This window comes from Manacus candei, unplaced genomic scaffold, assembly GCF_025592945.1.
Source record: "Manacus candei isolate 608988 ecotype Guabito, Panama unplaced genomic scaffold, ASM2559294v1 h1tg000065l, whole genome shotgun sequence".
Classification (NCBI taxonomy): domain Eukaryota; kingdom Metazoa; phylum Chordata; class Aves; order Passeriformes; family Pipridae; genus Manacus; species Manacus candei.
In genome coordinates this window covers 3,626,210-3,653,500 of record NW_026138113.1, presented here as the reverse complement: position 1 = coordinate 3,653,500, position 27,291 = coordinate 3,626,210, and the positions used below count along the sequence as shown (strand labels likewise).

At 41.8% G+C, this 27,291-nt stretch overlaps 1 protein-coding gene across 5 annotated transcripts in view; it reads left to right on the top strand.

Moving 5' to 3' along the window:
• Positions 1-27,291, top strand: part of ZNF423 (zinc finger protein 423) — a 229,555-nt gene that overhangs the window by 113,486 nt on the left and 88,778 nt on the right. For all 5 annotated transcript variants that reach the window (XR_007907447.1, XM_051805569.1, XM_051805568.1 and 2 more), the window contains one exon: positions 18,526-21,749. Coding sequence is in view for 4 of the 5 variants with exons in the window: in XM_051805569.1 (XP_051661529.1) it covers positions 18,526-21,749 (3,224 nt within the window). In the remaining variant the exon portion in view is untranslated. The remainder of the gene's footprint in view (positions 1-18,525; positions 21,750-27,291) is intronic.

Here is a 27,291-nt window from a genome sequence, read left to right as displayed (position 1 = left end):
TGCTTCAGAATTCACTGCTCTGCAGACGTCGTTTCCTGCACTCTTGCTGGGTAGCTAGTTAGCAAAATGTCCCCGGGAAGGACGTGCCACCAGATGCAAGATCTGTTTCTGTGATGCTGGGAGGATTAACACAGGGACTGCAGAAGTTGCCTGTCTGTTCAAATGTTAATGTCACAAACAGTGGCTTACTCTTCACTGCTTTCCTCCTTTAACCATCCCAAAACACTATTTGGTGTGTAAAGAAAAGCCTTTCTTCCTTTTTTTACGGATACCTGGTGATGTGTGCCAGCATGTCGTGGTGCAAGAGCATGTGTATGTTATAGCAAAACTCAGTCTAGAATTCATACCTGCCTGGAGTTTTCTATGTACTGAGGTGGGAAATTCAGCTTTATCAATCGTAAGTACCATTCAGATTTATGTACTGCCTAATTTATTAATCTGAGTTAAAAAAAGGCAAAAATGTATCTGATTCATTGAATATAATCTTTTGGGCAGATCAGGAAGATGAAGAAAAGTACTGAACACTTGCTTGGCATAGAAATCTTCAAATATTATCATTTGATCTAGAAATAACCTGGCAGAGCAACAAAGGTTACCTATATTTAGCATTCATAGCATTTTACTGCTAGATACAGTGTCTAACTGAAATGTCAGAAAATAAGAGACTTTGCACAAAAGCTGGGTTTTATTCATTTTGTGACACTCTTCCTAATGCTACCCAAACCAGCATGTGTTGGTCTAATGACCCTTCTGTATCTCCATTTTTATATCACTGTAGCTGTTTGGAATTTGGAAATTCTCAATTACCCTGTGCACTATAACATTTGAAACTGTGCTTGAGCGTAAATGTATTTTGATGCCCCTGTTTGCTTTAGATGGCAGAAGCACAGAATATAAAATAGAATATATTAGCAGTTTTTTGACTTAAAGATATCATTTATTGTGACATAGAAAGAGTTAATCTTAGACTTTTAGCTCTGAGCTTACTTTATTGAGCTTCTGGATACACGTGTTAATTTTCTCAGATGAGGGATAATGGATGTCACTTGAGAAAACAATACTGATTTGGGTTCTTTCATAGTTTGTGGGTTTATGTCCCACATGGTATAGAAGCAGGCTCTGGGAGATTGCCTGAAATATGCCTGGCCTCTCAGCTGCACTAAAAATAATTCCTGCTTCCCTTATTTCTAGATGAAATTCTGAGATGTTGCAAACCTTACCAGCTCCTTGTTTAGGAAAAAGGTTTCTCTTCAGCTTTCAAATAACAATAAGGGAATGGTCTTTAGGTGTGACTGTTGTATTTGCAAACCACTCATTTGTAAGAATGCATGTGTGTTTTGGAGTTTTGTTGTTTTGTTTAATCACTTTTGTTATGAAGTTTTTGTGATTGGGTGACCTTCTTTCTTTGAGAGCAGCAGGTTCACATTGGATTTTGGCAAAATGGGTTTGATCGTCCTTGCCTTACTAAGCACTAGCACCTAGATGACAGTAATTCACCCTCTAATACCCCCACAAAACCTATTTATGCAGAACTTGACATGATTTGCAGTCTCTGTAAAGGGGGAACATAGGAGTTAAGCAGTGCTTAGAATTAATTTTTTAATCTCCATTTCAGTTATTGGTTGAAGTATCGGGCTCTTCAGACAACTAAGCTGTTCTTGCTGTAACCTGGCACTTAGCACCTTATAACAGAGTTACACTATCAGTTCTGTGGCATTCATGTGTCTCCCTCAGAACTTGTAGGCAGAAAAATTGCAAGGGAAAATGCTGCCCAGCATTGGAGAGTTTAAGGCAGCCAATTAAACTGATCTTAGTAGTGATAATAGTCCAATTTAAGCCAACCCAATCACAAACTTTTTATTAATATTGGCTTACCACTGTCCATTTTAACTGTAACACGTTGCCTGTGAATGCCAACAAGCATCTCAAAGTCAGAGTACTTGTCTGAGATTGGTGATCCACGGCACATACAGGTTCAGAGGTGATATTTTATTTGTTTGTTTCTGGAGATAGAAAAAAATGCTGGTAACTAATAGATTTTGGAGAGGGTGGTTTTTTTCCCCCCAACACCTATTCAAGGGAAATGTGTGAATGGAAAATTTTGTTTCCATGAATTCAGATAACATCTGTATTAATATGGTGTATTGTAAGGATCATTAATGTTCAGAGTATATTATCAGGTGTTCACTAATGCACTTTTGATGAGCTTTAATGATGCTTGCTGTAGTGTTTTTTCATCTTTTCTCTCCCTCTCCCCCTTTTTTTTTTCTACTGGATTGTAATAATGACTTAACCCAGGTGGTAGACTCTATCCAGAAAGTGCCCAAGGGAAATATTATTCCCTAGAACCAGCAAACATCACAGATAGTCATTGAGTTCACTATGGAAGTTTCCTCAGGAGGGGAGATCTTGGATCTCCCCTTGGGTGTCTGGACCTGCTCCCCATTTTTAGTGTAATAATTTGGCCTTGGGATGAGGTGGAGAAATATCATAAAGAAACAAGATGAAAAGTGTAAGTGGAGGGGAAAGAGAGAAGCCAATAATGCATGGTAACTTTTGAAATTACTTATTTTGTTAAAAAATAACTTGTAATAGAATAGGATCCTGTAAAATATTGGATTGCTTGGAAATTATTAGTAAGGAGCACAGTGCAGTTCAAAATCACAAGACTGAGTATATGTACAAGGATAGGGATTTTTCCCTTTGGCTGTCCTGGGGTAGAGGTTGGTTGTGATCATGCTAGAAAATACTTCCTTAATGTTTGTCTTTTATAGCTCTCCCAATCTGCACTGTCAGTCAGTAAACATATTTTAAAGCCATAGTTTCACAGTCCTTGTTGTGCCATCCAGTTGCACAGAAAAGCAAGCTTCAAAGTGAGCGTCACAGGTACGCTGCGGCTCCCCTGAATGGCCATGCTGTCTGAAAGTGCAGAGTGAAAATACAGTCAACAGTGATAGAAAAATACTACAAATACTTTGAACTGAGCAAGTTCTTTGTAGCAGTGAGTTTGCAGAGTGTCAGGTATCACTCACTGTGTGCCATTAAGATTTACTGGCAGTAGCCAGCACATGCACCACAAGCAAGAGTAAATCACGTCGGTCGTTCGAAAGATGGTCTCTTGTAAGTTTACCCAGGTTTACAAGCACAGGAGAAGAAGGGGGTTCTTTGTTTTCTTATTTTTTTCCCGAATCTTTGCTTCATTGTTTGTAGAAGAATTCAAAAGTAAAGTACCCAGGAAGAAAATTATGCTGTTAGGTTGCTTTTGGCTATGCCATATTGAAAGCTATACTTTGCAAATGTAATCAGTAACAGCAAACGGTGTACAAAGGGAAAGGAGTCGTGTTGTTGCACACAGTGCTTTCCATTTGCTATACAAAAGCTTGTTTCAGTAATTTTGTGCCCTCTGCTTTCCAATGTCTTTCCTAGGCAGCAGCTGAATGTGGGCCCCTGTTACCCCAGGGTTGGGCATGTGTTGTGGGGAGACCTTTCACAGCAAAGGGTGCTCCCAGCAGGGAGGCTCAGGCACAGCTCCCCCACCAGTGGCCATTTTGTCTGGAATAGATTTTCCTTGAGGTTGTTTCTACTTTCTGAAAGCACTTTTTACTATCTCCTAATCCACTCACATCTGCCCCTTTTAGGCTGCAGGAGCCCCTTAATATTCTCCACGGATGGGGCAAGACTAGAAGGACACTCTGGAAGTCTCCTAAAATGGAAACGAAAAACCTAAGTGATATCTGGCCCAAAACTGTTTTAGATTTCTCTTGGAAAAAGAGGCTTTTTAGTGGTCTTTTACTTCTGGGAGCATGGTTTCCCTCCCCAGTGAGATGCATTTTATGTCAGCTGTTTCTATATTAAAAAAAGTCTCCTAAAATAACTGCTTTTGGCTTGTCAGCATCTGGCAGTCCTCTCCTCCTCAAGCAGGCACCACCAAGGTCCCACACGAGCACAAAGGACCTCTCCCTGTATGGCCCCTGCGGAGAGGGGGGTGCCTGGCCCGGCCGGGGTCACAGGTGGGGCAGCCCGAATGGATTGCACTGCGGTTGCTTCTGATGTGCCTGGCCCGTGCATGCACACCCCGATTAAATTTCTGTTCTTGTCAGTCCATTAAACCTCCCAAAGTGATTTGTTCTCCCCAGAGAATCAAGGGAGAGGGGGTGGAAAGGTAAAAAGAGAAAGGAGAAAAATAAAGAAAGGCTGGCGGGAGGAGAGGGTGAACCAAAAATGAGTAAAACAGAGCTGCTCAATCCAATAGCCAAGTATTACATTATAGACTCCCAGTTTGGATATAAACAAAATGTTTCCTTAGAGCAGAACCGCATCCAAAAATTCGAAAAACTGTTTTCCAGAGCTGAAACAGACGTGTTCTGTCCTGCCTCAGGAGTGGGAGATGGAGACTTACCTCTTGCACCCCTGCTTCCCCCCCAGCCCTCTCTCCCCACATGCCCACGCACGTGTCAGGCCCCCATCTGCACTGGGAGCAGCCAGCAGGATGTTTTTGAGGGGTGGCTTATGTTTTATTGCTGGATCCCCGGGTGATTGCTGCTGCCAGGGCAGGCAGTTGGCTGTCCTGGCTCCTGCAGCAATTGTTCCTCTTGCTGCTGCCCAGTCCTCCCCTTCCTCAGGCCTGGCCTGTGAGTGCTGCTGTGGCTGCTGCAGCTGGAAGAGCCCAGCTCCTCACATCAGGACAAACACCATTTTCTGCCGTCCACCTTATCTCTGCTGTCTGCCCTGGGTTCAGCTGTCTGCCTCCATCTATCCCATCCTTGGGCTGATTTCCATTGTCTTCTCATAGCACTGTGTTGGCTTGCCATGTACCCCGATGGCCCTGGTTTGAAAGCTGGCTTTGGTGATGTGTTGTTCAGCACTGCAGAATTGGGTGGTTTTGGCAGGCTGGTGGTCTGGCTTGCATGGCTCTGTGTCACAGTGACCATTACACAGTGGCTTCCCCAAAACATCCCTTCAAAGGGCCGAGGATGGAGCCGGACAAGGCTGCGTCTCTTGATGGGTTTCAGGTCAACCAAGTTCTTAGCTTTGGAGAGTCTGTTTGTCTTAAAATATCATCCAGCTAAATTGAAAGTGTTTTCTAATGAAACAAAAAAACCCATGCCAAAAGACCATGAATGTTGTCACCAAAGTTAATAAAAGTAAGGAAATTAATACTTATAGTTGACCTCCAATACCTAGGCACAGTGGGGTGTAGCAAGGAAGTAGTTAGAAAGGCACCATGGTGAGCCCTAGCAGTGAATTACCTTACTTTTATTAACTTTCTGACAACCTCAGTGAATTTCCTTTCTTTTTATGAAGTGATTAAAAAAGCTAATCAGATCATGTAATTAAAATACATAATTACACAATCTCAGAGTTTTTCATAATTACTGTACATGGTAAATATTGTTACCTGATAACACTTGGCACAAAAATTCTGACAGGAATTTGTGTAGGATGGTTAGGCGATGTCTGCTTTCCAGTGTTTGCAATGGAACCTTTCCTAGTGACACTAGATAGATAAAATGTCTTAAAATGGAAAATATAGCTAAACTCTGAAATAATGACTTGGTTGTCCTTTTTTAATGCTTTTGTACATATTGGGCAGCTGGTATGTGTTGACACGGTGTGTTTCTGTGCATTTATAATGACTGTTTCCTTTGTGCTCACACCTCTGCTTCTGTTTTGTTAGGCACCACCCACTGGAAAATGGGTGTTTTGATACAAAGCAACACAGTAAGAAAAAAATCAGATCAGATCCAGTATCTCAGTTCCAGCCAAAGAATTAAATTAAAATGGAGTCCCTCTTAAGCCTGTGTATAGGGTGGGCATGATGTTGCAACCTTCCTGAAGTCAAGTAGCCAGGAGGTCCTGGATTATGGTTATAGTCATAGGAGATCCAAAGATACAAGGGGTGATTATCCTGAATAATGGGAAAATTGTTACCAAAAAAAAAAAAATAAATTGATGTGACACTAACAATCAGCTCCTAAAATTCCAGGGCCCCAACCTCTAATTGTTTGAAATCGTACAGAAGATGCTGAATCTTAAATACAGGCAGACAGTTCAATCCTGATGGGGAGCCATAGCTGGTATTCATAACTCTTGGTACTCATACTTTCATGTCCTAGACTGAGTATGAGATGGAGGAAGTGGGTTTCAGTTTCACAAGTAATTCTGGCTAAAAGTGTGAGGAAGCAGTTACTGAATTTTCATTTGTCTGATTTTGTTTTTGCAAGGGTGAGATGGGCTAAAGATCTTATTTCAGACAGCAGCCCAGGTTATCTATGGTCAGAAAATTGTTTTATCCTGAAAATTTTTGCCTTACTGGCCACAACTAAAATAAATATTAGAAAAGCCTTGACAAAACAGGAAATTAATTTGTGAATTCTATCTGGGGAACCTTGTTCTGTCAGTGTTCTATGGGAGGATTGCCCAGTTGGTGACTCTGTCTGGGAACAGAGCTTCAGCTGTGGATTTGGGAAAGAGTCATGACAAAAGCCAATGGATTCCAGGGAGGTGGCAAGTGCTTTTTGGTATTTAGGTATTTTAGGACACCAGGATTTTTGCAGCAAGTGGTCTAAGCTTTAAAACTCTTTGTGTTGTTCATGAAAACAATAATTTTACATTTCCTTTGGGGGTGTGTGTGCATGTTTTCAGCCATTAATTGACTGGAGATGGTTTTTGTGAAGGTATCTGGTTCTGGAGGTACAAGTGTGTCTGTCAAACCTCTGATCCCTGATTTCCCAGAGAGTTTTTGTTGGGTTTTTTATGTTCTTTTACTGTTTTTTTGACCGTTTTCCTCTGCAGGAAATGTGCCCCCACCCCAAAAATCCATCTCCAACTTCCACTCACTTTTTAATTTAGTGGACTCTTCTGTACAAAACCTGTACCATTCTGTAAAAAGCCTTTCTGTACCTGTAGTGTCAAGATGAATTTTTCTAGGGTACATTTGATCTCTCCCCACTGCCTCCTCATTTCTTTTACTGAGTTGTTTAGTCTATTAACATTCCCAGATACTTTTCTGTAAGTACAACCAGTCCTCATCATGTGGACAAAGTTACAAAGCTATTGACTATAGCTTTCCCCTTTATTTTGTTTAATTCTCTGATATCAGTGCCAATGCCTGTGTGAGACTGCTCTCAAATGGAAGAAGTGCTGTTAGCGAGTTGGTGGGGAAACAGATATTTGTTTGCAAGTGCCAAGGCATTTGCTGTCCCTCCTTCTCTTCAGGGATAAATTGAGATGATTCAGTGTATGCTCCAACCCTAATTTTAATCCCATTTAAACAAATAATTGTACCCTGCACCTTTACTCATTATAAATTCGCTCTCTCATGTATCTGTGGCCAAGGCACAGAGACTAGTTACTAACTAGAATAAATTGTACTGTTCACATTTGTGGGAGGCAAAAAACCAACCACACACATGTGGTCAGAAGGAAACCCACACTGCTGGTTAAACTAGAGCCAGCTGAATACAGACAACCAGCACCTAAGACTGTAAAACAGTTCAGGAGGAAGGTATCTGTGCTGTTGGGGAGCTTTCGCCGCCCTGTTGCGGTTCGTGGGCAGTGTGTGGTACCTGCAGCTGGGGCTGGAAGTGCAGCCGTGGCTGGAGGGGAGGTTTCTGCCAGGCTCTGCTTGACTCTTGGCAGGAGCACAGCAGGGCCGGAGGGGCTGTCGTCTCCTGGTTGGATTCGCTCTGGCTCCCCAGCTGCGCTCCCCACTCCTGCCTGCCTGCACTGATGAGCATCCTCCCTACGGGAGGCTTTCTCCGGAGCGTGGTCGGTGCTGACTGACATCCTGAGAAGCCTCTAAAGAATTCAGAGATGCTCAAAAAGTCTCTCTGCAAACTTGTGGTGTAGATGGGGCACAGCCTGGGTTGATCTCAGTGCCTGGTGTCTGCAGGAGAGGGATATCCCGTGTGCCGTGACTCCGGGGTGCTTGGAGTGGGCACCGCTGGGGCCATCCCCTGCAGCTGCACAGGTGCTCAGCGAGGTCGGGCGTGGGATCCCTCCTTGGACTGCACCAATGCGGGTGTGAGCCCTGGGATAACAGACCTTAGCTGTTGCCACAGCCTTTCTTTTGAAAGCCTGAGAGCACAGTCACACGATTTGTCATCGGGCCCTTCAGTCAAAAGGGCAAAGATGTGCTGGAAGGAGAGAGCAGCTTTCGGTGGATGGTTTTGTTGTGTGGTGCAGTGCAAGTCCTCAGATCACAGATGCTGGGTCACTGACAGTTAAACTTGAAAGGACTCTCGTGCAGCACATTTGTTGCAGGGGAACATTGGTGTACCAACAACAATTCTTACCGGGTGGCAAATACTTTTGTTTGCTTGCTTGTTTTAAAAGTCTCTTCTTGTTTAAAATGATGGATGCTGTTAGTAAAAAAGGAGCAGCATTATCATACAGCATGGAATACGCATCTCTCCTAGGCAAGCCATGCTGTTTGGCTTTCATCTTGCACAGTGCAAAATCTATAGTTATTTTCTTTTTAAACCTTTCAGTTATTTCTGTCAGGTATTGATAAATGGAGAACTTCCTTCTCATCTCTCTTTCATGCAGTTCCCCTCAGTCTAATCACAAGCATGGTGCAGATTCATGACCAATGTCTATGATAATCAAGAATGTGCTTCATGTTCACCAGTGTGCTTTTACATTTGTGGGTGCTCTTTTTAGTTTTAAACTAATTATTTTTTTTTAAATTGTTCACTAATAAACCCAGAGCCCTAACTAATTGTACTTTGCCATAATGCATACTGTCCCCAAGACATGGGAGACTTACTTAGCTGGAGCAAACCCCATCTCCAGTCTTGGGTCAGGTGGGACTGGCAGCTTCTTCAGCTCCAGGGATACCCACTGGGGTCACTGGGGCACACGAGCCCCTCCAAAACCAGGTGGATGAAGGCCCTGGGGAGCTGCGCTCACCGGACCTATGGAAGCTGTGATGTTTGCAAGTGCAGCATCATTTCCATTCACGGTGTTTGCATGAAATCTTGACTCTGAATTCATGAAAGGGACAGGGAATACATGCACCTTTCTGAAAATATCTCTATGTAGAATGGGATGAATTTCATATTTATGTCATTTGAATTTTCAGAAGTGTTAACTACTGTTCCTAATGAATTCAATAGGATTGATGTGAATACACAACACATTTGGAAGTCAGAACAATAATGCATGTGCATAGCTGTAGAACAGGTTACTCAATACTGTTTGTCACATGTAATTTATTGATTTTTCTTCCCTTCTTCTTTGAAGGCAGTATAAAATCCAGTGGTTGTTGGTTTTTACTGTTTGTTTATTGCTGAGTAATTTCAGCCAACATGTGTTTTTCAGCATTAGGTCTATTCATCATGAACATCAACTCATTAAAATTGTAAGCGCGTCACAGTTTTCCCACCTAGATCAAAATGAGAGTCTGGAACTGCCTACTTCTTTCTAACTTAACAAGCTGGTTTTATTTTCCTCTGCAACTTGCTCTAATAATATGACTAGCTTTAAGTTCCTCAGGCTGGAAAGCTTGGCAGTAAAATTCTGTGCAGGGCTGAGCTTTGAAACATGAGCTTTTTCTCAGGTTTGAAACATGGCAATTGTCTTTCTCCTGAGCACTGATGGAAAATACTCATTTAGGAGCAGAAGTCTGTTCTTGGGAAAGTAGTTTTCATCTGTTACAGACAGGGACTGCAAACCCATTTTCTTAGAGGTCAGGTCACCACATAACATCAGTTGAAGATTGCATCATAGAAAGCCATCCTAGAAATGCAGTCACTTCTGGTGACCCCAGCCAGAAGACACAGAGCATTTTTGGTGTCTGGTCCCAGTTTTCTCACTTCTTAGTGGTTCTTTTGGCTCACAGTAGATACATGAAACAAAAGTGGAAAGACAGTTCTGCAGAAATGGAATCCCCACTCTAATATTCTCAACCACCACCGAAGCAGATAGGTGGTTGTCTTAGCAGTAACAGCAGCTTATTAGAGAAGTCTTAGCAAAACATATTTTGTCCTAGTTTGCCACTGCCCCAGTATTGAAGGCACTTGCTCCTCCAGACTGCTGCCCACACCATCAAAATGAGCTCTGACTTGATTCTGCACAAGCTGAATATCCTGTGGCAAAGTGCTGCTTGTCCTTGTCCATACTGGCTTCCAGAACTCCCTGTTCACCATGCAGGATATGACCCTTAAATGAATTTTATGAATGAGCTAAATGGATTGTAATTGATGACTTAATCTTCACTTGAACATACAATGCAAAAACGTGAAAATGAGCACAGTAAAGCATTAAATTAAATCACACCAGTCTGGTCTGTTCATGGAGAAAAGTCTGTCCCTCTTCACTTTCACCTTCTGTATTCATTGAGTTTCTCCAAACAGCAGCTAGTCTGTGTGGCTGATGCTCAGTTATGGATATGCACTGAGGGGAAGAGCTTGAGCTGAGTGTGTCTGACCGCACGTGCCTGAGGGTTCTCAGCAGAACAGCCTGAGAACAGGTGCCTGCTGTATCTTAGAGCTGCCCGATCAAATGGGAGAGAGGAAATAATAAATCTAGGAAACTAATCTCATGCATTTCATCCCACCAGAAAGGCTGTCCTGCTGGCCACATTTCCACGAGCGGCTCAGTCTCAATGCTTGGGTGTGGGCTGTATGGGAAGCACCCTCCCTGCTAAAAACAGCAAAGCACAAGGAAGGGAAAACATCTCTATATATAGATTAGAAAATATATGAAGTAATGCATGTATTGCAGAGACTTTCATGGAGGCTGGTGCTCTTTCACTGCTCCAGGCTGGATCTTTGGCTTTGCAAAGGGGGCAGTGCAGGGCCCAGGCCTGGCCCCATTCATGCTGTGATCAGGGCAGGCTCTGTAAATCTGCCCTAGGGTCTGCTCAAATCACTGCAACCACCTGCTTGTATCCCTAGGTTTAGATAAAAAAGGAAGCAGGCAAAGCTCTTAACCGCTGTGTGTTGTCTCTTTGTTTTGTATAATCAAGTGTTGAAATCATGATAAATGTTGACATCAAGTAGCAAGAAGTACAGAATATAATTGTGTGAGTGTAAGGCCAATGGGGTCATATGAGGTTTGTGCTGTGGCTAACATAATATGAAGAAATATTACTAACAATTAGCATAAGCATTACCATTTATTATAACTAATTTTATAACTAATTATTATAAGTAATAATTATTCTACTAGGATTATTTTCCTGAGGGCTTTATCATTCCTAGTGTTTGACAGTTGTTCGTGTCGTAGCTGAAATTCTTATTTTATAATATTCTCTCTATGTGACTCTTGCATCCGTGATGCGTGCGGGTGACTCCATATAGAGTTTTGTTTTTTCACATCTGTCTTACAATGTGCCTTTTTGCTAAATGCTCTGTAGGTATCAAAGCAGGCAAGAATGACACAGGACCCTCTAGGTAGCAGGGTAAGCACGAGCAGCAAGCTATTAAGATCTTTCTGTTATTTCACTGATGATTTTGTAGGTATCATCTTCTAATCTCGCTTAAAAAAGTCTGAATGTGCATTTGAACATTTCTGAAGAGCAAATTGCTAAGCAAAGTATATATATAATCCTAACATTTTGGTAGAAATAGGGTGAGTTATTATTGATTCACAGAGCACGACAAAACATCACTGCATGAATTAGCAAACAGCTGTTTCTAATTTGAGTTTAGAACTGTACACAGAGGAACTTGTTTTAGTGTTCACTCCTTTCATTTATAATGAATTTTAATTACCGCTACAGGTGAGAAAAATGTAGAAACAAGCTTGTATCTTGTGGAAGAAACAAAGGAGAGACAGATGCTAACAGATTTACAGTCTGTGATAAAAGGAATGTTTTGGTACACTTTACATGTAATTAGAGTGCAGCTGTTTTCAGTCCCAAGTCCATGATGCACAGCAGAATATAGTATCTGCTGCTTTTCCAAAGGGAGTAAAGAAAAACAGTGATTTAACTCTGAAAGCATTTAGCTTATTCCTAGATCTAACATAAAACTTTCTCCTCCAGCCCTATTATGCCATTTATTGAAGTGTGAAATAACTTATTTAACGATATGTTAATTTTTTGGTACCAGCAAAATACAGACTGTTTGACATAAGAAAAATAATGTTAAAAATAGTTTCTGATTTTATCATCTGCACAGAATTACGGATCACCCTGTTGATGGTCATTACTGAGTCTTGATATCTGCTTATGGGAGACAAGGGCTCAGGCATGCATTACTGTGGCTTAACAAGTTTCTGTATATCAACTAAGCTTCAACAGACATCTTTGTGTGTACTTTTAACTTGCAGCATAAAAAAGACTAATTAGATGTATCTTTGATCACTACAGAAAGGTTTAAACAAAACCAGCGAGGTTTAAACTGTCTACGTGTAACAGTTTATCTGTGGCAGACATCCCAGCAAGTTTAATGTTTGAAATTCTGCACTACATCTTGTGCTGATTTTGTATTCTAAATACAAAGTTTCTCTCTGCATGAGAAGAAAAATTAGATTATATATACTTTCCATTGAGCCAGACGTCTTTCTTGCTTTTTGAAAAAATTCACTAAAAAACAAATGGCAGTGCGAAGCTGAGAAGTTGGGAAAAGAGTCACTAACCTTTGGGAATTTAGTCCAACAAAAATGCTTACCTCAGAAGTGAATGATTAGGTATGACTGCATTTTTCTCAAGTCACAGAAGACAATGAAAGCACTGCCTGTGGTGCCACTTACATTAGCACCTCTTGGATTTTTATCCAACTTCAGGATAAAAATCCAACTGCAAACCAACTTCAGGTTTGCTTTGAACATGCTATACATATCTATCTATATATATATACATTAAAAATGGCATACTGCCTTAGAATACAAAACTATGAAGACTGTTTGGTGAAGGAGCCAATGTCGCTGAAGGCTGAAGCTGCATACAGAGTTCCTCAGAGCAGCCTGAACTTCCCAGGGCCTCCTTGCTGCCTTGGCTAACGGTGGGTTGAGCAGTTCTGGGGGACAGTTGTGTGATGCTTTTTGAGGAATAATTATAGATAAGTTGCAGATACCTTTTTCCCATTGTTTAGTGAAGTGTGTCTGAGTGTGCATTAGGGCGGGTTTCAGTCACAGCCCAGCAGTTACGGTCCCATTCAGACGTAGGTGCAGTCTCAGCACACAGAGGCTTTCACTGCCACAAGGGCTGGTGGTTCACAGTCTATCATTGCCTTCTGTGACACAACGAACAGAAATGTTCAGTGAAGCTGATATATGCACAGAAATTGAGTTTAGAATATTAATGATACTTTTAATTATTAGTTATAACTGTGCGAGAGATGTGCAGGAAAATGGGACTAAACAAGCCAACAAAAAATTTAAGCAAAAAAGCTGTCACAGTCCACTGAAAATGTTGAAGCTTAAAAAATTTGCTATGTAAACTTGATTTGCATTATTTCACACCAGCACTGCAGTGTAAACGAGCAGTGTATGCTATGTGAGGTTCTTACAATAATCCATTGTGATGATCTATCGTTGGCTTTAATACATAGTGCAGCAATGCAAAATTTGCTGTAACCAGTACTGAGGATTTTTTAGTCCTTAATCTCTGTGTTTTAGTCTCATAGTTAAGCATCTGCAATAATAATAATTTTTGAAATTGGCAGCATTTCTATTGGGCCTTCCATCTGAGGATGTCTTGGGGTTTTCACAGCTATGCAGAAGTAAGCCCTACAATTTGCCCTTGAGGAGCAGATGGCTTTTTTTCTATTATGGAGATGAGGAACTAAAACACAGTTCAGAAGCGTGTTTTATGATGCCAAACTTGTTTTCAAAAGCAAGTTACTTTTTGGGTGATAGAATTCCATCAACTTCCAATAGCTTAAAGCAACTCAAGTGCTTTGACCACCCTTAACTTGTGTGCCATGAAGGGGCTGGGAGAGAACCAGGAGTCTGAGCGTAAATCAAACAGCAATCCTTTCTTCAATAATTGATTTTGGGGTTTTGTATTTATTAATTTAACTGTTTCTCTAGCTCTAGAGGGATAAATGTGATAGAAAAGAACACATTCTAAGTCTAACCTCCTTGGTTTACTGTCCTGCACAAGAGATGCCTTCTGAGCTCAGGAGAGGAGTCTCAAAGTTGCCTCTTTGGCCAAACCCTGGAGTTTTTTTGATGCCTAATCTGGGTGTGCAGCCTCTTCTGAAGCTCACGGTGCTCAGTCTGTGATGGTGGCACCCAAAGCTGGAATAAACTGGCCTCCCATACTGCACTGGCCACACTGCGCTGTGCCCACGGTGTGCAGGGATGTACAGAGGCCCTGTGGAAGAGCCACCTGAAGTCTCTACACGTAAGGGAGATGGAGTAGGGAGCTTTCTTCCCCAGAGGGGAACCCGATGATGCTCCGTGCTGATAAACAGGAGGGTTTAGGCAAGGATGAGCTTCAGGTCCAGGCCAGCAAATGTGGTGTCTGTGCAAACCTTTTGTTCTTAAGAGAAAATGCAACTGGCTGGGGGATAGCCTGGGTTTGTGCAGCTCCCACCCATGAATGCTGACCCCCAGGGCTGGGGTGACCAGGCAGCTGAGCTGGCCTGTCCCTCGGCAACCCCTTCAAATGCAGCTCTGCTCAAAGTCTGGCAGAAACATAATGTTTCCAAGTAGCTTTGGGCAGGGAGATGGAGGAAAGTGTTTTGCAAGGACTGTGGAATTTTGTCTGGTTGATTATATTTCTATTAGCAAAATAACTCTGAAATAATAATTATATCAACGTCGTCAGTGTATGCTGAGATGGCAGTGCTGCTTACTCCTGTCAATCTGTGATGTGCTGTTTGTCTCCTTTCTAAGAGAAATCACATTTTTTTAAGACTTCATTTTATTGTTTTAACTTCATGAGTATATTTCTGAACTTGGCTCATGTTATCTGGAAGACAAATAGAGAATGAATTATGATTTATACTACAGTTTGGCCAAATTGTTCTTATTAGAAGGAAAAATACATTTATTGAATGCATTGAGGCTGGAATTAGCTCTTCACTGATGATGATAAATGCTTGCAGTCCTGTAAACGTGCTGAACATTACGTTGCTAAATTACTGTACCACTTTGAGATTGATTATCAAGAATGGCCCTTTAAGCTTCATGACCTGCACATATATCCTGAGGACTACTGACATCCTGAAGCTTCCTTAATGCTCTTTTTTTCCTAATTAAACTTTTTATTGAATTTTCTTACCCTTTTAATACTTGTTTTGATTCTCTTATGCGCAAATGACAAAAGCCTTGCACTAGCCATGTGATTCTCTATTTTAGAACAGTCCCACTTTGCAGGATTAGCCATTTTTAATGACTTTAATCTCCTTTTTGAAAGTGATTTTTCTCATTCTGCTACATTCCTTTGATTGCATTAATGTAGAATTATTATTCTAACCATCATTGCCAGACATGTCACACCACATCTAAAATATATCTTCCCACTAAAATATTACTCTGGTAAAATACCTTAGAATTTCCTTCTCAGTTCATTAAAGGTCTTTTCTTCAATTTAATATGGCAAGTTAAAATTAACAGGGCTATTTTTCATTCCACAAAGAGATTAATGATAATGAGTTTTCCCTAATTTCTTCAGTTTAGGCATTTAGTAATTTAGTATCTTGTTTATAAGAAGTCCAGGCAGGTTGTTTCTCGGGCTTAAAGTTTTCTAAATATTTTAAATTTGTAAAACTATGAGAAAATGGTGCCATAAAAAGAGTGTAGAGGCTAAACATAAAAATAGGTGAAAGGTCCAAATCAAGCTAAAAGGAGACAGTCTTTGCTTTTACCTGTCTATGTAAATGCTTCCATTTTTATTACAAATCCAGCTTTTCAATCTGAGAAATGTTAATTTTTTTGAGTCCAAATTATATGAGCACAGCAATGGCTCTGTGCTTCGCTCACTAAGTAATACTAATACCAGCTTTCTTGGATTTTGTTTTCTCAATGGCCCAATATGTTTGAAGAGCAGCAGCTGGAGGGGAAATGGCCCTATTTGAACGTTAAGAGTGTGTTTTGAGGTAAATCAGTTCGGTTCAGAGGAAAAAGAGACTTTCTAAAGATTTGTTCCGTTTGTGTGGTGGGCCAATGTAATGGTTGGCATAAGTGCATATGGATGTAATGAAGTTAAAGCAGTTGGCCCAGCCTGTGTTACCACTGGATTTGGCCCATTGCATGCACGGTTTCAGAGCTGAACAATGAAGCTTTATTCTGTGGGGCCGTTTGGAGTGCTCTGGGTTCTCCCCAGCGCAGCCCTTCCTCTGTGTGCCGCTGCCCGGCGCAAGGCATGACAGCAGTCTGACTGTGAAAGAGAAGGTATTGAAAATGCACGTATTTTAAAAAAAGAATTTCTGCAAATGGACATTTTAAATTATTTTAACTGCAGCCAGTAACCTCCAGCAGTAAGTAACACAACGGTGGAGTGCTTTTTCTCCTGTTGTTGTTTTTCTCCTTCCCCCCCCCTCCCTCCCCATAGAGAGCAGCAGCGGCAGCAGCAAACGCAACATGTGCTGCCCTAGTTCAGGCCCAGCATCCCCCTCGTGCTCCCCTTTGTCTCCTTGCCCCTGGAGGAGCCCAGCTGGTGAGAGGAGGGAATTAGGCAGCCCTGAGCTACCGGCACCTCCCCGGGGCCCCTAATCCGGGCGCTGGCAGCCGGCTGCCTCCTTCCCTCCGACGGCCCGTGGCCGCAGGTCCGTGGGGACGGAGCCCCGGATACGGCTGGCGGCGGAGATGGGGGGATGGCGGGGGCTCCCTGGGGGCTGAGCAAAGCTGTGCTGGCAGCGGGGTGGGCGGCGGAGGTGGCTTAAATTGGGAACATGAGGCTTTGTTGCAGCCGCAGAGAGAGCGAGCCATTCATGGTCGGGGGAGTGAAGCCTGAGAAAAGTTTACGTAAAAAATCAGGAGCTCGTTGCCTGTGTTTTAGGTTTGGGCTCCGCCAGACTCGGAGGAGCTGGTTGAGCACAAAGACCTTGAGCATCTTAGAAGCGCGGGTGCTTGCTGAGAGTCGAGGTGCATTTTGGGAGCAGAAAGAAGCGTGTTCCCGGTGTCCAGCATCGCTCTGGAGCAGGAGGTTTAGTTAAACCGGGGAGCGGAGCTCTCTGGGGAGCACGGGGCGAGGGGGGTGGACGCCTGACCTGTGCATCCTGAGGAACAGGCATCCGTGTCGTGCGGGAAAAGTTGTTCGGTGTGTGAATATTTGGTGTAGTTTTTTCCAAGGTAGCTCCTCTCTTTCTTTCCTGGGATGAAAAACAGGTCTTTGCCAAAGCAAACGGTGCCACAGGAGCTGCCTCGTACGGTGGTGATATCCTCATTAGCCGAGCCTTTCTTTGAGAGCTCCTCTGCCGTACATGTGCTCTCCTCCGCCTGGTGACTCTGTAGTTGGCAGGCACGAGGAGTGTGCGTGTGGCAGCCTACACACACAGTTGGGGATTTTTTTTTTATTGGTTTGTTTTAGTAAAAGCTGAAGTAGGAACATTAAATGTTTTATAAGGACAGTGTATCTCGAGAACCAGTTCCTTTTCAGAATCTTCAAATGTTTATGTGGCCAGCGCCTTCCCTCATTTACATGAACTTTATTTTTGCTTCATTCTGTGGTTTAGTTTTATATTGGACTAGCGGTGTTTTTGTTTCTCTCAACACCTCTGCATTTGTTGGAATTAGGGTATCTGACTCTCTTCTGTTACATGTTAACAACTCTGTTAATGAAAACTGACAATATTTTATGTATTTTTCCTAAAATGACTATTTTGCTGCTGGAATTGGTACTGTTTTTGTTATATTAATATTGATTTATAAAATATTTTCCAAGGCTTCATATTAAGCAAAGGAAATAGTTACTAAAACAGAAGCTGGGCCATTGTTGGTTTATCCTGAAGTTGATTCTTTTGTGATGTCTTTATGTGTCCAGTGGTGATTTTCCTGGGCTTTTTAAAATTTGGTTTTGTACCAAAAGGGCAACGTTACCTCTTATACAAGCGAATGTGGTAATGGTGCACATCTCTTCTCTGATTTTGTTTAGCTACTTCAAATCTTATGCTTTTATTTCACCTACATGTTCGACTCTGCCTTTTAGTAGCCTTTAATTCTGTTACAGTTTTGAGACAGAATTGAAGGATTTTGTTTAATGGAGGCATTACTTAAAATCATCTTGATGTAGCATTTAAAAGACCCACAAATTCACAGGTGATCACTTAACACTGTAGCTTTTTGAAATGTTTGTATTGCTTCGTTGCACATTGTGTTTTGCTTTCTTTATTCATTGTTTATTGCTTTACAGTACAGTGAGCAGGTGTTAAACCTGCTAAAGAAAAATGCTTTTTATTAACACTAGGTCTTGGCATATTTATGAATTATGTGTACAAATATATTTTTATTTCTCCTTCTCAAACCTCCTTTGAAATTCAAGAGGGTTTTTGGGGGGGTTTTGAGTTGATTTTTTTTTTTTAATGCTGTAGTAGCAGAAGCCCATAGTGTTGTTGAGAGCTTTGTCCTTATTTCACAGATGCACTGGGAATTGTTTTTAATCTCCTTTCTGCTTTCCCATTACAGATGGTGATGACGACCCACAACTCTCCTGGGTGGCTTCATCTCCCTCCAGCAAAGATGTTGCATCACCCACTCAGATGATAGGAGATGGGTGTGATCTCGGCATCGGGGAGGAGGAAGGGGGGACTGGCCTGCCATATCCGTGTCAGTTTTGTGATAAGTCCTTCATTCGCCTGAGCTACCTTAAAAGGCACGAGCAGATCCACAGTGACAAACTACCTTTCAAATGCACCTACTGTAGCCGGCTTTTTAAGCACAAGAGAAGTAGGGATCGCCACATAAAGCTTCACACAGGGGATAAAAAGTACCATTGCCACGAATGCGAGGCTGCGTTCTCTCGCAGCGACCACCTCAAAATTCACCTGAAAACCCACAGCTCCAGCAAACCGTTCAAGTGTACTGTTTGTAAACGTGGGTTTTCATCCACCAGCTCATTGCAGAGTCACATGCAAGCTCATAAAAAGAACAAGGAACATATGGCAAAGACTGAGAAAGAGGTGAAGAAGGATGATTTTATGTGTGATTACTGTGAAGAGACATTCAGTCAGACTGAAGATTTGGAGAAGCACGTAATGACACGCCACCCACAGCTTTCCGAGAAGGCCGATTTGCAGTGTATTCATTGCCCTGAAGTATTTGTAGATGAAAACTCGCTGCTCTCACACATTCATCAAGCCCATGCCAACAAAAAACACAAGTGCCCTATGTGCCCGGAGCAGTTTTCTTCAGTGGAGGAAGTCTATTGCCACTTGGACAGCCACAGACAACCTGACTCCAGCAATCACAGCATCAGCCCTGACCCAGTCTTGGGGAGTGTTGCGTCCATGAGCAGTGCAACGCCTGACTCCAGTGCATCGGTGGAAAGAGGTTCCACCCCGGATTCGACCTTAAAGCCTTTGAGAGGACAGAAGAAAACCAGGTCTGTTGACAGAGAGGAAGGCCAGAACTGGTCTAAAGTTACTTACAGCTGCCCATACTGCTCGAAGCGTGATTTCAACAGCCTTGCTGTTCTGGAGATCCATCTGAAGACCATTCATGCAGACAAACCTCAGCAAAGCCACACGTGCCAGATCTGCCTTGATTCCATGCCTACACTGTACAACTTGAATGAACACGTGAGAAAAGTGCACAAGAACCATGCCTATCCCATGATGCAGTTTAGCAACATTTCTGCCTTCCATTGTAATTACTGCCCAGAGATGTTTGCAGATATCAACAGCTTACAGGAGCACATCCGTATTACTCACTGTGGCCCAAACGCTACCACTCAAGATGGCAACAACGCTTTCTTCTGTAACCAGTGCTCCATGGGCTTTCTGACCGAAGCAACCTTGACTGAGCACATTCAGCAGACTCACTGCAATGTAGGAAATTCAAAATTGGATTCCCCTGTCATTCAGCCAACACAGTCTTTTATGGAAGTTTATTCATGCCCTTATTGCACAAACTCCCCCATTTTTGGCTCCATCCTGAAGCTTACAAAGCATATTAAAGAAAACCACAAGAACATTCCTCTGGCACACAATAAGAAGTCAAAAGCAGAGCAGAGTCCAGTTTCTTCTGATGTTGAAGTCTCATCCCCTAAAAGGCAGCGGCTTTCTGCTAGCGTAAACTCAGTGTCTAATGGTGAATACCCATGTAATCAGTGTGATCTAAAGTTCTCAAATTTTGAAAGTTTTCAAACCCATTTAAAGTTGCATTTGGAGTTGCTGTTGAGGAAACAGTCTTGCCCTCAGTGTAAAGAAGACTTTGATTCCCAGGAGTCTCTTCTGCAACATCTCACTGTACATTACATGACAACTTCAACTCATTATGTGTGTGAGAGCTGTGACAAACAGTTTTCTTCAGTGGATGATTTGCAGAAGCATTTGTTGGACATGCATACTTTTGTGTTGTATCACTGCACCCTTTGCCAAGAAGTTTTTGATTCCAAGGTATCTATCCAAGTGCATCTGGCAGTTAAGCACAGCAATGAAAAGAAGATGTATCGTTGCACAGCCTGTAACTGGGATTTTAGGAAGGAGGTGGATCTCCAGATCCATGTGAAGCATAGTCACTTGGGAAATCCATCCAAGTCTCACAAATGCATCTTCTGTGGTGAGACCTTTAGCACAGAGGTAGAACTGCAGTGCCACATCACAACCCACAGCAAAAAATACAACTGCAAGTTTTGTAGCAAAGCTTTTCATGCCATCATCTTGCTTGAAAAGCACTTGCGGGAAAAACATTGTGTTTTTGATGCAAGTGCTGAGAATGGTACAGCTAATGGCATGACCCCAACAAATAAGAAGACAGAAGGGGCAGATATCCAGAACATGTTGATGAAGAATCCAGATACTTCAAATAGTCATGAAGCCAGTGAGGATGACGTAGATGCTTCTGAGCCCATGTATGGCTGTGACATTTGTGGGGCTGCCTACACTATGGAGGTCCTCTTGCAGAACCATCGCTTGAGAGATCATAACATCAGACCTGGGGAGGATGACTGTTCTAGGAAGAAAGCAGAATTCATCAAAGGTAGCCATAAGTGTAATATCTGCTCAAGGACCTTTTTCTCAGAAAATGGCCTGAGAGAGCACATGCAGACCCATCGAGGCCCAGCTAAGCACTACATGTGCCCCATCTGTGGGGAGCGTTTCCCATCACTCCTGACCCTGACGGAGCACAAAGTCACTCACAGCAAGAGTTTGGATACAGGGACATGTCGGATCTGCAAAATGCCGCTGCAGAGCGAGGAGGAATTTATTGAGCACTGCCAGATGCATCCAGATCTCAGAAACTCCCTCACTGGGTTTCGCTGTGTTGTCTGCATGCAGACAGTCACCTCCACCCTTGAGCTGAAAATTCATGGGACATTCCATATGCAGAAATTGGCAGGAAACTCTGCAACCTCGTCACCCAACGGCCAGGCCTTGCAAAAACTCTACAAGTGTGCGTTGTGCTTGAAGGAGTTTCGGAATAAACAGGACTTGGTAAAGTTGGATGTGAACGGCCTTCCCTATGGCCTGTGTGCTGGATGCATGACCAGGAGCACGAATGGACAGTCTTCGGGCTTGACTCCACAGGAGGTGAACGAGAGGCCATGTGGCAGTCTGAGGTGTCCAGAGTGTAGTGTCAAATTTGAAAGTGCTGAAGACCTAGAGAGCCACATTCAGGTAGACCACCGAGACCTGACACCTGAGACTAGTGGCCAAAGGAAAGGTACCCAGACGTCCCCTGTTCCCAGAGTAAGTACAGCTGAACTTAAAATGTTTGAGGGATAAAATGTAGACCTTCAGTGTGAGAACTGATCTGGGTTTTTTTTTTTTTGTCACACTGTTACTTTATCAAATTACTTGTGCTAGTAAAAAGCCCAACAAAACAGGAGGAAAGATAGAGTGATGCACATAGAAAAATTAAAAGTTGTTCAGCCTCACAGGGTCCTTGATTCCTAGTGCAGCACATCAGATTTTTTACCATAGAACTGCCCTAGATTTAGCAACAAAAAGCTAAAACACTTGAACAGTGGAGATTGAGTTTATCCATGAGCTCCAGTTCTACTGAACTGGCAGATCTGGAAAAGCTGGGGCAATTTAATGAGAAAAGGAGATGCTGAGTACCCAAAACAACAACAAAAAAAATCTAATCTGTCATATATGAGGAAGGAGATTATTTTTTACTAGGGAAATAAAAATGAGCAGGAGGATACAGGAACTCCTGAGGAAAAATGTAGTGAATTCCACTCTACCCCCCAAATTCTCACCTAAAACAAATTGCTATGCTAAAGAGCTTGTCCTTATGGATGTCTGTCAGAGTGAATGGTTTGAGGTTATTTGGATGTCTGTGTGCATACATGTGTGCATGCATGTACGTGTGTATGATTTTAAAAGAACCTGCTTCATGGCCCTTTGGTAAGTTTAGTTTTTTAGCAAATCTGGACACTGTTGTCTAATGCAGAGTACATATAAGTGTGCTGTCCTTGACTGTTCACAGATAGCCTGCTTTCCCATTTCTTCGTTTACAAGTTATTTGGGAACATGCAGATCCAAGTAAGGTTCCAGAAGCCTACTCAGGAGATTAATATCATTTGCAGTTTATAGTCTTTTAAAATTATTTGTTGACGTTTTGGTTCAAGAATGGGCCAAGTCAGTCCTTCCTCTGTCAGGAACAGATGGAATGAGAAGTGGATTTTGGAAATCTTCTCAGGAGACCAACAGCAGACACATCTGAGTATTGATATCATCTGACATTTTTAATTAAACATGATGGGGTGAGATTTTCAAAAGTATCTAAGGAAATTAGGCACCCAACTCCTAATGAATAATTCCAGCTGTAGATGCCTGTTTATGTCAATCTGCTAATTAAAGCACCCATAAACACATCTTACTGAATTAAAAGGACCTGAAAATACCATTCAACTAGAACACCAGAGGCTCAGTAAGTAAAAGGAGACCCTAAGTATGTGCTGAGGATGTAGGCTGAGATGCCTCCAGCAGAGCTGGTGCAGGCTGTGTCCCGGCAGGACGTGTCAGCTCTGGCCAAGCTGGGCTGTGCAGGGACACACTGGCACTGCCTCAGTGCCCTGACCCAGGCTCCTAAGACAATCCCACAGAAAGTTTAATTTCGTTTATATTTTTTTTCCTCTGTTAGTAAAACAACTGGATATTTTTCCCTCTGGGTGTGGTGAATTTGTGACTAAGCCTCCAGGCACACACACCTAATTTTGCAGAAGAATAAGAAATGGAAATATCCCTCCTTTGGTGTGATACCTTCTGAGAGTTCAGCTGAGGCTCTTGCGAGGTCATTGTCCTTCCTTCTCCTCTTCAGGCCTTTATTTCCTTCTAAATTCTTTAAAAACACCTCTGTTATCTTAGGTAGGACTAATTCATATTGCTATGCCTGTAACCTACAGTATTACCTTTTCCTTCCTATGAGCTAGCAGGACACATTGCCATTTTCTGTCTTATTTCTTGCTTTAACTCTTTCTATTCAGTGACAGCTTCCATACTTGTTCTCTCAGGGAAAGTTTTAAGCTCTTCAATAAGGTAAATGCTTTGGATTTCATCCCATGAGGAAAGTTCTGAGCTCCTTTGAAGAAGATAATGAAAAGTAGCATTTGTGACGATGGCAAATGGTACCTTCAACCTGTGTCTATGGCCTGCACATATGCTAATATCAGAGACCTTTGTGGTATGCATCCCAGGAACAGATATATTGTTATTAGGAATAATTCATTATCTTAGCCTTCATTATAGGTACAAGACCTGAATTCTGATATCAGTTGACTTGAAAACTATTGGTGTTTCACTCAGGTTTCTTAAGGCAATGAGTGCCCTTTGTGTCTGCCTGGTGCAGGGATTTTCAAAGAATTATACTGTCTTTTAAATGTGATATATCTCTGTATTTCAAGAACAGCATTTACTTAACTTCATTGGCTTCATAGCAAAGCTAAGTAAGTTGAACATGATCTCTCTTGTCATCTTGTAAGGTGCTGTGCACAGGTAAGATACCACTTAACTGGAGCATTGTTTAGCATACAGTGCATGTAATCTGCACATGTCCAGAGAAGAGCTACTTCTCTCCACTTCTTGAGCACTTCTACATTTCTTTTTTCAAACATCTTATTGATTTTTCTTTCTTAAATGGAAAAACAGTTGAAGATTAGGATGAGGTACAGTCAGAATGAAAATATAGGTAGATTAGATTTTTAGAAAGGAAGAAAATAAATATTAGCCCTTGATGAACAAAGAATATTCAGGAAGAAAAAAAGAGAGCAGGAGAAACTGAACAATTCCTTTTTATTTAAGTTTATGTATATGTGCAAGTGGATATAGAACCACAAAATGACTATTTTGTTATATTTTGGTTTGATTTTTTACTATTGAATTATTTGAGATTTCATTCTCAAAATCAGTTGGAGACAGCTAAATGAGTATTGAAAACCACTCAGAACTGCTTGGCAGTTTTGGAGTTTGGTTCTTTTTTATCCATAAGAATGAAAGAAAAGACATAACTCCTGAAAACCCTGCTGCATTCTGTCTTCCTCATACATTTCAGAACGGCAAAGAAACGGGAAGAAATATCTGGGAATTGATCGCTTTTGTTACTGGATGCCTCCTTAGGATCCAGTCACGTTGGTCAATAAGATAGATTCCCAGACAGGCAAAGTTTTTACCTTGTGCATATGGCAACAGCCACTTTGGAGGATTTGTTTTCAGGAGATTTTAATTGAAGTCAATAGTCTTCTGTAAGAAGCATCACTAGGAGGAATAAATAAAATACATCTTAGTAGTAAAAGATTGCTCTAACATCAATTTGTGTTTAATTCTTATAGTTTTACATGAGCTCTTCTGTTTGGATAGGACAAAACAGTTGTTTTTTCAGATGAGCATCACCAGTAGAGGTACCATTCAGTATCTGACACATGTATAGTTCAAGATCGTTTTTCATTCTATTAAGATCTCATCAGAGGTAATGCTTTCCTGTTTTTCTGAACTTATTTCTATGCATGGCACCTTCAGTTTTGAATACATTTTATTAATTCCTTTTTACATCCTTTCTAGAGGAATATGCATATCTCGAGAAACATAACCAGTTGTTTAGTATTGAGATTTCTCATTTCCCAATACTGGACACAGTCACATTTCAAGCAGTTCTTTCTCTTGTACAGATTTATCCTTATTTTGTACCACAGGTATCCTGAACAGTGCTTGTTTAATGTTGACAATAACAAATGCTTAGACTTCAGTTAAGTTTTCATCTTGAATGGTGTTGCTATTTTTAGCCCACCTAGGTTATTTGGACTGAAGAGGCAAAGGAGGCAGCATAGAAAGTTGGAAGAATGAACCCTATTGTGTTCCTTTACTCAGTTCCTTTTCTCCTGCACACTTTCTTGAACTCAATTCCTTCTCTTTGTTCTCCCCCACACCCCTTCTCTTCCCTTGTAAATCCACTTGAATGGAGGAATATTTTCTTTGTAGAACAGGAAACCATTTCCAGATTTAAAGGAGGATAGTCTGGAAAACCCAGGAGAACAATAGATACTTCAGAAAAGAAAACAGAACCCTCTGTTGTTATTACTACGATTTTGTGCCAAGACTAGAATTAAATATCTTGATTTAATAGGGGTTGAGCTCCTAGCTGAAGGCCTGCTCATCTGGTCTCTTCTGTCATCTAGATGCCATCACCACACTCCTCAGTGTGGGCATCTTTGGGCAGTGTGGGCTTGTGAAGATAAAACTTTAGAAAAGGATAACTGATCCATTAATAATGTTCACTAAGCGGAAAAATGGTAGTAGAAGACCATATTTGGTACCACAACTAATACAGCCTTGTATTAAAACTAAATGCTTCCCATTTACTGATAAAAGTATGTTTTGTGACATTCTTTTAAAGACAGTTATTAATGAACTGAAAAATCAGCTCTTCCTCCTCTTGCCTGTACATTTGGGTGCTAATCTGGCTGTAGTTATTTTGAGACCTGTATGAGGCTGTTTATTAACCTCACTCCATATCAAGTGGGCTGCCCTGTCACCGGAGGCATCACCTTGGTTGAGATGCTCTTTTACATACATGGGTCTCAATTGAGGCTGAAGGTGACATACTCAGAGGAAGCCTGAAATCTGCCATCTTCTTCGAGGGGCGGTCATGCCAAACAGGGTGTTTTATAAGTTTGTGAAATGGTGTGGAGGAGTTTGCAGTGTTTATCCACATGTCTGTGGATAAACAAAGGCATGCTGTCTCCAGATCTGTTAGTAAGTAGCTTTCAGAAGCACCGAATCAATTAAAAAAATGATTCATTTGTCTGTGTTTAATATAACTTTAAAGGTTTGAAATAGTCAGGCTGAAATATTGTCCTCTTTAGCTAGTTACTTAGGGAACCCTCATAATGGAGATAAGCGTTGGACAAGGCACAAAACTTAGCTTTGAAGTTTTAAAAAAGAGGAAGGTTTCAAGTTTTAAATGTGACCACATGAATCAGTCACTGCCCAATCCCATTTTTCTCTTCCAAGGTTTTTTGTGTTTTGTTTTGTTTTTAAAGTTAGGAGCCCTCAGCATGTGTATGCCAGTGTGTTTGAGAGGTCATGTGTACGTATGTGTGCTGTGCTTGTCTGCCAGAATAGATTCCCCAGAAAGAGTGCTGCAGAAATCCAGCTGCTTTTCCATTAACAGCCTTGATTTCCGAATGGACTCCAGGAGGATACTTTCTTGAGCTGCCTAGGGATAACTAGCCAATCCAAACTATTTCCTTTTATGTGGTTGGCTGTGTCAGCTTTTGGCCAATGGAGTATAGCCTTCTGCCTATTATCATGTTAATCACCCATTGTTATTTTAGCCTAGAAAGCCCTGCCTATGTGCAAACACACACTGCGTACAGAATTCATGGAATACACATAACATCCATAGACTGGTGCATTTGTTATTATGGTATTACAGCAAGTTCATTAACCTCCAGCAGGCTAACTTGTTGCCATTGATGACACAGGAAGTAGTTAAGAAGCTCTTGGCAGCACCTAATTTGTTCTTTCCTCAGCAGGTTCTCGAGGAAATTGGATCCCATGCGCAGAGGGGGTGACAGCAACTCCTCTGTCTAACTCAAAACTTCTGACTTATTACTGCTGTCCTAAAAATGGGATTCTGTACGTGGGTGTGGGGTGGAGGCTGTATGAAAAAGTCATGTGCATCTAAAAGTACACCAAAAATACCCACAAAATGTTTTCCTTCAAAAAAGTTCAGAGGGTGTTGCTTACTGAGTTGGGTTTCTCGGTGCTGTTGGCTTGGGGTTCTCAT